At 38.8% G+C, this 12,500-nt stretch overlaps 3 protein-coding genes across 4 annotated transcripts in view; 2 read left to right on the forward strand and 1 right to left on the reverse strand.

The window, feature by feature from the left end:
* The window catches only part of LOC138010565 (DNA-(apurinic or apyrimidinic site) endonuclease 2-like), a 17,946-nt gene extending 17,049 nt beyond the window's left edge, over positions 1-897 (reverse strand). Inside the window, exon 1 of the mRNA XM_068857545.1 lies at positions 710-897. Within this exon, the coding sequence (XP_068713646.1) occupies positions 710-830 (121 nt within the window). The 5' untranslated portion in view covers positions 831-897. The remainder of the gene's footprint in view (positions 1-709) is intronic.
* A 42-nt stretch (positions 898-939) lies between these two features.
* Positions 940-4,273, forward strand: LOC138010566 (histone deacetylase 6-like). Of its 2 annotated transcripts, XM_068857547.1 has the most exons (4): positions 940-1,002; positions 1,252-1,372; positions 2,563-2,776; positions 3,956-4,273. In XM_068857547.1, exons 2-4 carry the CDS (start codon positions 1,304-1,306, stop codon positions 4,021-4,023), a joined length of 351 nt encoding a protein of 116 aa, XP_068713648.1. In that variant the 5' UTR covers positions 940-1,002; positions 1,252-1,303; the 3' UTR covers positions 4,024-4,273. The 2 variants fall into 2 exon arrangements, with proteins under 2 accessions (XP_068713648.1, XP_068713647.1); XM_068857546.1 differs by lacking the exon at positions 940-1,002 and having other exon boundaries at positions 1,151-1,372.
* A 3,845-nt stretch (positions 4,274-8,118) lies between these two features.
* The window catches only part of LOC138010529 (ubiquitin carboxyl-terminal hydrolase BAP1-like), a 21,392-nt gene continuing 17,010 nt past the window's right edge, over positions 8,119-12,500 (forward strand). Inside the window, exons 1-5 of the mRNA XM_068857511.1 lie at positions 8,119-8,171; positions 8,283-8,312; positions 8,509-8,563; positions 11,238-11,367; positions 12,146-12,265. Coding sequence (XP_068713612.1) covers positions 8,129-8,171; positions 8,283-8,312; positions 8,509-8,563; positions 11,238-11,367; positions 12,146-12,265 — 378 coding nt within the window. The 5' untranslated portion in view covers positions 8,119-8,128. The remainder of the gene's footprint in view (positions 8,172-8,282; positions 8,313-8,508; positions 8,564-11,237; positions 11,368-12,145; positions 12,266-12,500) is intronic.

The raw sequence follows: 12,500 nt of genomic DNA on the forward strand, positions 1-12,500 counted from the left end.
GCTTCTCATTTGAGACCGTACGATACATGTAAGGTAAAGTCTGCTTACGAGCCTAGAAGGCCCATCAGGCCGGCACTTATCTCTGGTTTCTGTAGCATGAAACAACTAGGAGTATTTCTACTCCCCCCTGGATGGGATGCCAGTCCATCGCAGGGTTACCCCCAGCATTAAATTCGCCCATTTATACACCTGGGTGGAGAGAGGCACCGTGGGAGTAAAGTGTCTTGCCTAAGAACACAACACAATGTCCCCAGCCAGGACGCGAACCCGGACCACTCGATCCGGAATCTTGGTTGAAAGTGGCTTTAATATCAAACTGATCCCATTTTTTACCTGTAGAACTAACCCCCCACCCCACCCCACCTCTCTACCTTCCTAAGAATGTTGGAACTCCAAACTCACTTTTTTTGGCAGTATCCTCTAAACATACCATAAATGTTTGAACGGTTGATATTATTTGTTCACACTTTTGAAAACAAACATTTTTTCAAGGGTTGCATTTTGTCTTTCCTCTCGGGAGTGGAAATTATGATCACCTTGTGGTTAATTTAATATCATACGGAATTATCCTGTTTGAATAAGTCCTTTATCTTATTGCTCTCATTTTCTTATCTTTTGACGCATTCTCTATCGCTTCTGTTGTCGAAGACGAAGAAAAGGTATTGAGACAACATACAGAACATCCAATACACTCTGTGTATGAACTCACGTGTAACTTTCGTCTCTTGCAAACAAATAATATCTGCTTCTAGGGAGTCCAAGATCTCCTTCAATGATTTATCTCGCCTGGCAGCGCGAATACCGTTGATATTCCAGGTCAGAATCTTCATACCATTACACAAACGGAACCGAATTTCCTAAAATGGCGGGAATCCAACGCGCCCGTGAAAACAATAATAGCGGTCTTTCTATGTAATCTACTGTCACGGATAATGTCACGTAAGTCAATCAAATTTTTACACGCTGAAGCCCTGAAGCATTCAAGTTTGGATTTGTTTGGTGGTAAGACCTTCTTTATATAATAGAAAAAAAAATGAAGATAGATAGCAAGAACTTGTGGAAGTATTGGTATCATCCTCCCTTCCCTTCTCCTTTAAAATTGCAGACAGAGCTCTGAAAAGTGGACGGATTCGTCCAATCGATGAAATTGTGTTACTTCCTCAAATTACACGCACTTCCTTGCACAGGCGAGGAATTTGGGAAATGTTTTTCCTTAGCAACCGTGCCCAATTAAATACTTCATTTTTGAAGGGTGTGTTGTCAGTGAAATTGCCTGGACACTTCTGCACACACAAGCGAAGAAATGGCTTCTGGTGGTTCTGAATTTATGGGATTTTCTGTTGCGCCAAAGCTTGACTGCCCACATGTACAAGTAAGGAACAAAAAAATGCGAATTATTTTGTAATGTTGAGTACCATGTATGTATGTGTTAGTTTCGGATGACGGATGTGTTACATTATTTTATATTACTTCCAAAGCTATAGTACTAGCTATAGTACTTCTCGCTACAACAGGCGCTATCCAATTCTTTCTTTCTATTTGCTTTCTTTTTCATGATCAAAGAACGCCTGTCGGCAGAAGTAAATATTTTTATGATGCCAAGGTCATTCGTCTAATATTACTGTACTAAAGATGATAAACTTCCATATACGTCATACCATGGAAAAATTTAATCTCTCTTTCATGATTTTATAATAGCCCTTTATTTTAATTTCTCTGTCAAGTTCCAGTGTTGGGTGGATATAGGACTCGGTGAGAAGAGCAGGAGGTGTCCAATGTTTCAAGTGTCTTTTATTCCACATTGCAATTTACAATATAAGGGGGGTGGCTCTTAACTACACAAAGACAATGGTTGCTAAGGAAGTTTTGGCAAGATGCTTACACAGATCCCTACTTCATTATGCATATACTCCTTTTTTCAAGTTAGAAAACAATAGCAATAGCAACTCCTTTGGGACTGTGGTGCTTTGTTCTTTCTTCTTAGAGATTTTTGCTATATGGACATTAAAAAATCCAGTCAAACTTTCAAATGAAATATGGAAAATTGAACATTTTTCCAGCAATTTTGGCATTTTCCCGCAGTTTTAGCCTTTTTTTTTCCAATTTTTGAATAGGCGAAAGAAGTGAACTTTCAAGCAATCACTGGTAATAGGGTTCAGATTCTACTACATACACGTAACAATCAAACCAAATGAAAGTACTGTTATCAAAAATTTAATTGCTACCTTTACAGTAATTCCGCTGTTGTTAAGTGACTGCCCACAAAACATAAATTATCAAGTGAGGACTTGGTTGCTAAGTAACCGCCGCGCATGCTCAACACTGTGAGTTTCGACCCAATTGCCACGTCTCTTTTCCGGTATTCAACAGCCCAGCGAAGGCAAAAAGAAGAGACCTCTAGATCTGCCAGCAGGGAAAGCAGTACATGTAGTTAGTGAAAGGGAGGTTGCTTTCCTGTAACATCACATCACAACCCACACAAATTCGTAGTCCTTGTTAGAGTCATTGCTACATAATTTTTTATGTTATTACTTGTGTTTCTTTATACATACTTTTTTTCAGTCTTTGTCAGAGACAGCTTCACTTCATATTGATGTGACCAAACCATGTAAATCCTGTGTCAATATTGGAGAAAACTGGCTTTGCTTGATGTGTTCAGAAGTGATGTGCAGTCGTTACGTCAAGGGTCATATGGTGGATCACAATGCAGAGTCTGGCCACATGTTGGTGTTGAGCTTCAGTGATCTGAGCGTGTGGTGCTATGATTGCGACTCTTGTAAGTGTCTAAGATTGACTATGAAGTCAGAAGGCTGTCTTAGACTTCAGTTGACAAAACGTAAACTGTAAAATATTTTTTAGGCGGTATTCAAGGTGCACAGAATAAAGTTTTGGTGGTGGCGGCACTAAAAGCAAGCATTCCACGAAGAGAATGGGGAGGAGGACTTCTCGCGGCTTCACAGCATTTTGAATTTCCAAATTGTTACTTTGCGTGACACCATGATACAAATTTATTAGGTTGAAAAAAATGTCTGTGCCTATGAATCTCAGCAGTCTGAGCATTTCATGTACATTAGGAGATGTGTTCATACAGTCACATGCATTTTATCTCCTGAGCGAAAAGTAGGCGTTTTCATCACTAAATGAATTACAGATTTTTTCGTGTAGATTTCTGGCCCCCTTATTGGTGCACAACACTGGTGCACCAACAAGGGGGCTCCATACAAAACTCTATAAAGTTAGGTGGAAGGCTTCGACAAATAACTCAGAAACGATGCACCACACAGACCGATAATTGGTGAGGCGATTTATAAAATTAATATGTCTCCTACAACATTCCAAGTTTTTGGCTTATTTCATTGAATATTAGCCAGCTATGTCCAGAAATGCCCTAATTAGATGCACACAGATTTCAATAAGAGTCACAACTTTAGTGTCCGGTCCTTGCTCTTCTTCCCCACTTCAACATCACTCGTGTCTCGGAATGTAGATACAAAGCGACCCCCAAATGCTGCTCTTCAACTAAGGAATTAAACAGCTGCATTTACCCTAAGCTAAAAATAGTGCTAACCTTAACCCTTTCCTTATCGTTGGAAATAGGCAGCAAAGGCTAAGGGACACTTTGTATTGGATGCCAAAATTGGGCGTGCATCTAAATTTCTGGACATAGTTGACATAAGCATACTAGTCTTAAAAATTATTATTGAGGCTCTGCCAGGGTATATTCCGACAAGCGACATGGCCTAAAAAGTAGCGACAGCACTTATTTAGTGAAATCGCAACAAACAACATCCTTTCTTTAAATTTCCGACAGCAACAGTCACAGCAATGTGAAACGTTGACAAAGCACCGACACAAGACCTTTTAAAATTCAGAGAAGTGACACGAGACCTCCCCCCCCCCTCCTGGCAGGGCCTCATTATTATTAATTAAACTATTGTATTGTTAAATATTTCAGATGTCTCATCTCCTCAACTTCAAATGATTGTACAAGCTGCTGAACTGGCCAAGCATGGTGGCAATTAAAGATTGTGCAACTTTTTCATTGGAAGAAAAAAATAGTTTGAATTGAAATTCAGTATCACTAGAAAAGAAGAAAAACAAAGTGCATACATTTATTTATTGTCTAGAAGTAAATTCTTAAGAACATAAATCTATTAAGAAGAATTCACTTATTTAACAATTTTATTTACTACAATGTTCACTTTTTGACAAATTAGCATAAATGCAATAATTGTTGTTTTGTTGTGCCAATTAAAGAGAGAGAAAAAGTGTTGGTGGGTGGCTTAATCATTTTTGTGATTTAGTGTATTGGAGGAGGAAGACAGCCAAATCATATCAGGGGCACCCAGTTGGCAAACAGACTCGATCGGATCCAATGGGGTCAGCTCTTCCTGGCAAGAGTCAATCGGACTCTCGGAAGTCAGTTCGCACGTGACAGAAAACATCTCTCAGCCATGAGGCGAAACAAGCGCACACGCTACACATGAAGTATACGTCATTCTCAAAGCCATGAGGCATTACAAGCGCGCTTCACGTGTAACATTATGCACCTATCAATGTTAAGCTGCTGGAGGTGGGGGGAGGAGGCCGAGCATAGGCAGGGTATTTGAACTCAGATAAGTTTTTCTGTTCAAATGCCCGGCCCCAGGGAAGTCATCCTGGGTCAAAAGAGTGCAAATTCCCCAACCTCATCTTCCTCCCAAAAATGCATAGGTAAAAAAGAACAGCAGAAATAGGGAAAGAAATTATACATTTTATTTTTTAAAAGGTAACACAGCAATGACTTCAAAATGTAACATCTGTTATAATGGAAAATTGTCATGTAGTTCCATAGTTCATCTGGAAAGCATATTAAAATTTTGAGGACTGTCTGATCAGCTGATACTACTAAACAAGACAGTGTAACAATTATTAACAGGGAAACTCTGGTATCTTTTCATGAACTGTTATGCTACTTTTGTTTACTTGAATTACCATCTTTTTATAGCTCATGGTCATTATTCATATTTAATCACTAAGACAACAAATATTACAGCTAAAACTCGATTTCCGCTTTTAAACTTTAAACTTATAATGCCCTAAAGGACTGACTAAAAATAGAACCACATACTTTGTGAAGGAAAAAAGAATGTGGCATGTTAATTACTTAAATTGTAAACAGGAACAACAGAAATAAAATATTAAACTTCATATAAAAGAGAGAAATATTCAAAAAAGCTCCATAAGAGGACTTATGATGTGACAAATAGTGAACCGATAAAAATGAAATTCAGTATTTCGGTCTCGTTTTTAGTATTATATAAGCAATTCACTGCACACAAGGTGAATATAGATAACTGCCTCATAAAAGGCTGTATAGTTTCAGTCCATGGCGTTGAGGGAATCACAGAGAATCGGTTTGCTTCTAGTGGCTTCTGGGTAATTCGAAAATGGCGGTACTATTTTTCAGTCTTTCTCGGTCATTCAAGATGGCGAGCAGCAAAGATGGCGTCAGTGGACCCCACTCTTCTAACGGTTAAAGTCAAAAGTCCCGACCCCCGAAACTCAACGAATGATCAAAAGTTCCTACCACGGGCACACATGTAACGTCAAATCCCCCTCCTATGCTTGGCCTTAGTCGTTCTTTAAGACATGAGGCGAAAGTCAACATCACGAAACATTGCACTCGACACTATACCTCGTTCTTTAAAGCATGAAGCCTTTCCCTGGATGAAAATTAAGAACGATCGCCGCAGAGTTATTTTCATATAATATAATTATTACTGACTCGCGGCTGTCCGATGGATTCTTGCCACGGCAACCTGTCTCCATTGCAGCTGATGGAGTGAGTCCGTTTGCAAGGAGACTAGAAAAGTCGCTCAAAGGCTTTTGGCTTAATTTGCTCATTGGGTGCTCTTGTTTATTGTGGCAATGAGATATCATATTCCACACTTTCAGTCATTAAAATTTAATATTAATTTATCAACTCCTGCCTATTGTGATGAAACTACATAGGGGACAGTACAACAGAGCAAGACTCCAATCTGTAAGTGAACCCTGGCATATTTTTACAATGCACTGTAGAAGTTGATTTTGAAAAAAGTGGAACCCAAAGAAAAACCCTAATGAGATTCATGAGATTTTAATGAGATGAATGAAATTCAGCCCACCGCACACCGGTGGCTCAGTTGGTTGAGTGTCGGGCTGTCATGTGGGAGGTCACGGGCTCGAACCCCGGCCGGATCAACACTCAGGATCTTAAAATAACTGAGGAGAAAGTGCTGCCTTTGTAATTTCATCTGCAAATCGTTAGACTTTCAAGTCTTCTTGGATAAGGACTGTAAACCGTAGGTCCCGTCTCACAAATATCTTCAGTATCTATGTTCATAAGTTCCCTGTGGGACGTTAAAGAACCCAAGCACTATTCGAGAAGAGTAGGGGATAAAATCCCGGTGTTGTGGCTGTCCTGTTCTCTCCAGCAGAAGTGGCCGGCTTGGCAGTGATGTCTCTAAAAAGGCTTGTGGTGTATGAGGCCACCTAAGCAGAAACAGCCACAAGTCAAAATGGGACTTTCCCGAGTGCTGGAACATGTAGATGTAGATATGATCTCAGAGGAGGAAGAGATGATCAATGGCTGCAATGCCAGCCTAAAGTATTCATGTGTTTATTTTGTATCCATTTGATTAGACTTGATGTGCTCAATCATGGAAAGGAAAAGTAAACAGCAAATTATTGATTTTCCTCATCATTATTTGATTTAAAGTTGTTTACCTGAGTTTGATTGCCAGGGAAGGCCTGGCACCCCATAATAAAATCTAAGCTCTATGTTTATTGGGAAATCCTTTGCTGCAAAAAGGCATGAGAGTATACTGTTTTGCCAACTCGCGTTTTCTTTATTGCACAATTTGCCATCTTCATTGGGCTGTCATTCCCATATCTCCCCGGCCAGTCCATCAGAGAAAGTTGCATCTATGCAATGTGTGAAATTCCCCTTGCAAAATGAATTCCCAGTCTTTTGGGAATGAATTCCCAACTTTTTCCCACATATGCAAATAAACCAAGCCTGCATGAGAAGGTTGGATAGGTCTCTCAAAAGGCTTGGAATTCCTAGGAATCCCAAAGTATGCCATTAGCAAAACTTAGTGAGTTTGAATTCTTGGGAATTTTTGGGCTTTTACTTCGTGTAGAAGACACACATGACGTAAAACAATAGCACAAAAATTGTGAAACAATACCTAATCAGAAGTCTAAATCCCTAAAGACCCCTAAAGCTTTTGTTACGTATGTGCGTCTTCTACACGAAGTAAAAGCCAATTTTTGGGAATTGAAAGCTAAAAGAGCACTGTGTACAAGGAATTTATGGGAATCTTTAGTAATTCCACTCAATGATTCAAGTAATGAGGGTCACTTGAGTGGGTTGAAGTTCTTGAGAATTTTGTGCAATAGTATTAAAATGGGCCAGTGAGACAACAATCAAAGTGCCCTTTTAGGATTTGATTTCATCTGGTGCCTTGAATGAGCTTATTTAAACATAACAATTAAAAGCATGTCAATACATGTAAATGTGATATCTTTTGAGTAGAGTCACGTTCGTAATACAAAAGGCTCCAAACTTTGAACATAAAATCACTCTGTACACGTAGAAATGAACAAGAAAGCATTTATTCTGATGTATTCTAGAGATTGTGAGAAATATCATCTACGGATAATTTACCTCGTTTGATGCGCTCATAATCGGCCTTATTCCAAAAGGAACATGAACCATTACTATTGAAAATGACACACTCCAAGTCAGCACTTAATCCTTTCAGAACTCCAGTATCTTTCGAATGTGTCATCCTCCTCCATCTTGGATAACACGTGAGAGACTGGAAATTAGTGAGCCATGAACTGAGTAGTTCTCGGTATTAAAATACTTCATGCAAGGGCATACATGGGTATATACATACATACTTTATTAAACCTCCCCAAAGGGGCTTTTCAGGAACAATAATAAGGGTATACATGGGTATATAGATAAAACATAGTTTTAATTATGTGTGGTACGCGCAGGAATATGATGTAATTTTAATACACTATATTAGGAATACATGAAGCATCAAGATAGTTCTATTACAAACCGCTGGATAAGATTGAACACGTTTCAAACATGGCGGCAAACAGTGGATGGTTGGAACTTGAAAGCGATCCAGGTTGTTTGAGGGTTTTTCATGGTTCATAGCAACTTTGCTACTCCTCTTGAAACTATATTCATCCTGACCTGATATTCTGTTTTTTTCTTTTTTTTTTTTTAATAAATATAGGGCTGTTTACTCTATTGATTGAAGAATTTGGTAAGAGTAGTTTAAATTGATGGAAAGCTGAAGTACAGTGTGACAGATTTGAGCAAGAATGACCATAAATGAAATTTCTGGATTTCATGATTATTTCATTTGCATGCAAACAACAGTTACATGTATATAATGTCATGTATGCGAACTACAGTGAAATTGAGACAACAGCCTTATTGTGAACCCTGTTCATTTTAAGGTGTGAAAGGTGCACAAGTAGAAGAAATCTATGATTTGTCAAAACCTTTCCGGGGGTAAGTTACATTTGACCAGTATTAACAAGTTAAAAATTTTATTATAATAAACGTTTACTAATAAAGTAAAGTAAAGTCTCTGCTTATGAGCCAGAAGGCCCATCAGGTCGGCACTTATCTCCGGTTTCATTAGCATGAAGCGACTAGGAGTATTTCTACTCCCTCCTGGATGGGATGCTAGTCCATCGCAGGGTTACCCCCAGCATTTTGCCGGTACCCATTTATACACCTGGGTGGAGAGAGGCACCGTGAGAGTAAAGTGTCTTGCCCAAGAACACAACACAATGTCCCATGCCAGAACCCGAACCCGGACCACACGATCTGGAGTCGAGAGCACTAACCATGAAACCACCGCACTAATTAAGCTACAGTAATGCACATTGCAGAACTAAGCTTGGATCATCTGCTTACAAATCATACACATTATGGCTCAAGCTTTTTTTACCATGATCACGAGGCTTCCATCTTCTTCCTGAAACTCAAATGTTAATGCTCTCATGTCTATATTAATACCTTTTTGGAGTACAAATTGCTTTGATGATATTGAATGATGATATTGAATGATGATGATGACGATGATTGTGGTGGTGTTGATGATGATATTACTGCTATGCATCTTTACTTTTCTTTCATAATCCCATTACAATAATGCAGGCTTTGACCCAGACTTTGCTGAATCAGATGCATTGTACATAGCTGAACATGAATATATTGTTAAATGTTTTGGTTGACTGTTTGTTTCTTTCAATGTGTTTGTTTTCCATTCTCTAGTGAGCATGTACATTGTGTGTACACGTAATACAAGAGCTCCGCATGCCAAAGGCAGGCCTTCTGATATTATGCGATGATGGGATTTCGCACAATCTACCTCAAATCGCATCCGATTGCACAATTCACGAAAAATCGCAAAAATAACAAAAGAACGCACATCGTTCATAAAATAAAACATAAGTCAACAATTTTCTTGAGAATTCCTGCATAAATACGCCATTTTTAAGATGATTTACCTTGGGAAAAGGCTAAAAGGCCTTCGTTACCTTTGATTTTGTAAACATTCGAAGTTCAAGGCATTTTTTTGCATGTCAGGGGCCTGGTACGAGTCTCATTCTTTAAGAGTCGCCTATTGGTGCAACACAAACACACCCTTTGTTCAGATTATCAAAACTGTTTAGAAATATAATACTGCACATAAAACATTTAGTGTAAGAAGCTGCAATGTAGTCGTAGCATAAAGGAATATCAATAATTATTGATCATTCATTTGGCATGTTAGCTGTGTCCTTTCAACTTTTAACGTGGTGCACCGATAGTGCAGAAGACCTCATTTTTTTCTGTTCAAAATGTCTTTAGGGCAGCAAAAACGTGTTTTTGTTATCCTGAAACCTTGAAAAACAAGCTCAAAAATGCTCAGAAAAAAATCACATAATTTACATTATTTATCACCTAATTGGCTTTTCTAATCCCATAATCTGCCCTGCAATTTTTACATAAGTTGCATTTTTTCATCGCACCCTATCAGAAGGCCTGCAAAGGCGTGCACACAGAGCACCATGGTTTAGAAAATATCATAAAAATTATGGTAAATTGTGCGATAAAATTTGGTCTGAGTTACGACCGTCCATCCCTCCATGTATGCTAATGTGAAACTCTGTGGTGCAACCACATGTTTTGGCAGGAAGTTGGATGGCCAACTGCGTTTGACACTGCAGTTTAGACAAAACAATGAGAAATTTGTAAGATAGCAAAACACAAAGCAAATTTAATAATACCGGTAATAATAATAATTGTTACATGTATGATTTACATGTATAATAATATACTTGTGCCCAACATGGCTGCCATGCAATTACTCCAGCTAGTTTACAGTGTACATCTTTGATACTGGACATGCATGTACATGTTATGGTCAATTGACACCTGTCAAAACAAGGTATCATGTGACCATATCATGGGCTCAAGGTCACCTGTTTTTTTTTTTTTTATTGAGTTAACCGATGACCAGGGACTGGGTTTCGATTGGATCTCAAGAGCAAGCCAGGTTAACTTACAGTGTATTGTAAGAATAAATGACCTGGGAGCTCCGCTTTCAGGCTTGGCTGTAACCTTCCTTGATGCTGAGGTATTGCGTGACCAAATAAAGTCACCCCCATATACTGTACATGAAAATGGAAATTCCGTGCCAGCTTCTGATCTGGTCGTGACTTTACAATGTAACTCAAGCTGGACCAATTCTCAGGGTATAAAAATAACTGAGGAGAAAGTGCTTACTTAATTTTAATCCACAAATGTTTAGACTTTCAAGACTTCTCAGATAAGGACTGCAAACTGTAGATCCTGTCTTTCAGCACTGTCTTGTTCATTAACTCTGGGGGATGTTAAAAAGATGCCACACAGAGTTCCCGGTGTTGTGATCTGGTCTTCAGCAAACTGTGGTTGGCTTGGTAGTGATGTTTCAAAAAAGCTTGTGGTGCATAACTCGGTCATGTGCGGTGCATAAGTAAAAATAGCACTGTAAGTCAAGGGGAGCTTCAATGTACATGTAGATGTGTAGCCAGTAGGAATAAAAATTCACTCTGATTTTTCCCAATCCAAGATGGCCAAAATGGGTTGATATTGATAATTAATTTTGTTCAAGTTATGGTTATCTTTTTTCTTCATAATGTTTTGTTTTCAGGCCTGTTTATGGATTTATTTTCCTGTTTAAATGGATTGAGGAAAGGAGATCACGCCGTAAAATACAGCCTTTAGAGGAAATGTTTGTGGAAGATGAAGACATCATACGGGATATATTCTTTGCTCAGCAGGTAACAGATGACACTCTTGAATACACTAATAGTACTTATTATATAAATATGTATATACACTATTAAAGAAACTAATAAATAATAAACTCCTTCTTTAAAAGTGATTACCATTAATTTTGCTGGATTTTCAAATGTGGTACTACTGATTTTTCTTTGTTTGTAACATGTACATGATAGATTATGAAAATGAAAAAACCCTTCCTTAGTAATACCATAGCCTCTAATGGCTCAGTGGTATTAGATCATTCTCAGACTGACAGTAGGCAACTTTCACGATGGCGTCATTTGACTACATCTACATATACCAGAATTGACTTTTTTTTTTTTATACAAAAGCAAAACTATAGTCAAATACTTGTGAAATGTTCGTGGCTAGTCTGACGCGGCGTTTCGTCTCGGCCAAGAGACTCTTCAAGAGACCTTTAGAATTCAAAGGCAAACTCGTTGAGCATCGCGCCTAAAGTCCCGTTCGCAAATTCTACATGTTGACAGTCTGGCCCAGGCTCTATCGCAGAAGGATACCCAACCGTGTAATCACGAGATAAATTTATACAAAAGCAAAACTATTGTCAAATACTTGTGAAATGTTCGTGGCTAGTCTGACGCGGGGTTTCGTCTCGGCCAAGAGACTCTTTGTTAGCTTTTGACAAGCCCTGTCTTGTTATCTTACCAATGTCACCATATTGTTGGCTGCCGTTCTTATGGTGACCCCACCCAGTGATTGAGCTACAGGTACACTGTATGTCACCATGATGTTCGCTGCCATTTTTTGCCACAGGTGATTCCAAACTCTTGTGCAACTCACTCGCTGCTAAGTGTTCTTCTAAACTGCACCCACATCCACCTTGGTGAAACACTGAGCAGACTGAAGGAGTTCTCAAGCAAATTTGATCCAGAGGTGATTTCATGTACATGTACAAATTGTACTTTCAATAAACTCATTATATAATTGCTGTTGAACAGATCAGGTGAGGCTAAATTGTGTGGCTGGGTGGGTCGTGTTTGTTTGAAGATAAAAAAGGATAATATATTAGCTCCCTCAGTGCTCCGCCCAAATTTGTCTTAGGTTGTAGGTCTTGTCTGTTTCGAGAATTTTCAGTTGTTGATAAAAAAAAGGGTTAGGGTTAGGGTTA

The sequence above is a fragment of the Montipora foliosa genome, chromosome 7 (genome assembly GCF_036669935.1).
Source record: "Montipora foliosa isolate CH-2021 chromosome 7, ASM3666993v2, whole genome shotgun sequence".
In the NCBI taxonomy this organism is placed as follows: domain Eukaryota; kingdom Metazoa; phylum Cnidaria; class Anthozoa; order Scleractinia; family Acroporidae; genus Montipora; species Montipora foliosa.

Bases quoted from the DNA above. Each gene is read 5' to 3' on its own strand.
- LOC138010566 (XM_068857547.1), top strand. From the start codon at position 1,304: ATGGCTTCTGGTGGTTCTGAATTTATGGGATTTTCTGTTGCGCCAAAG. The intron at 1,373-2,562 runs GTAAGGAACAAA...ACTTTTTTTCAG, and splicing joins TTGACTGCCCACATGTACAA to TCTTTGTCAGAGACAGCTTC. The intron at 2,777-3,955 runs GTAAGTGTCTAA...TAAATATTTCAG, and splicing joins GTGCTATGATTGCGACTCTT to ATGTCTCATCTCCTCAACTT.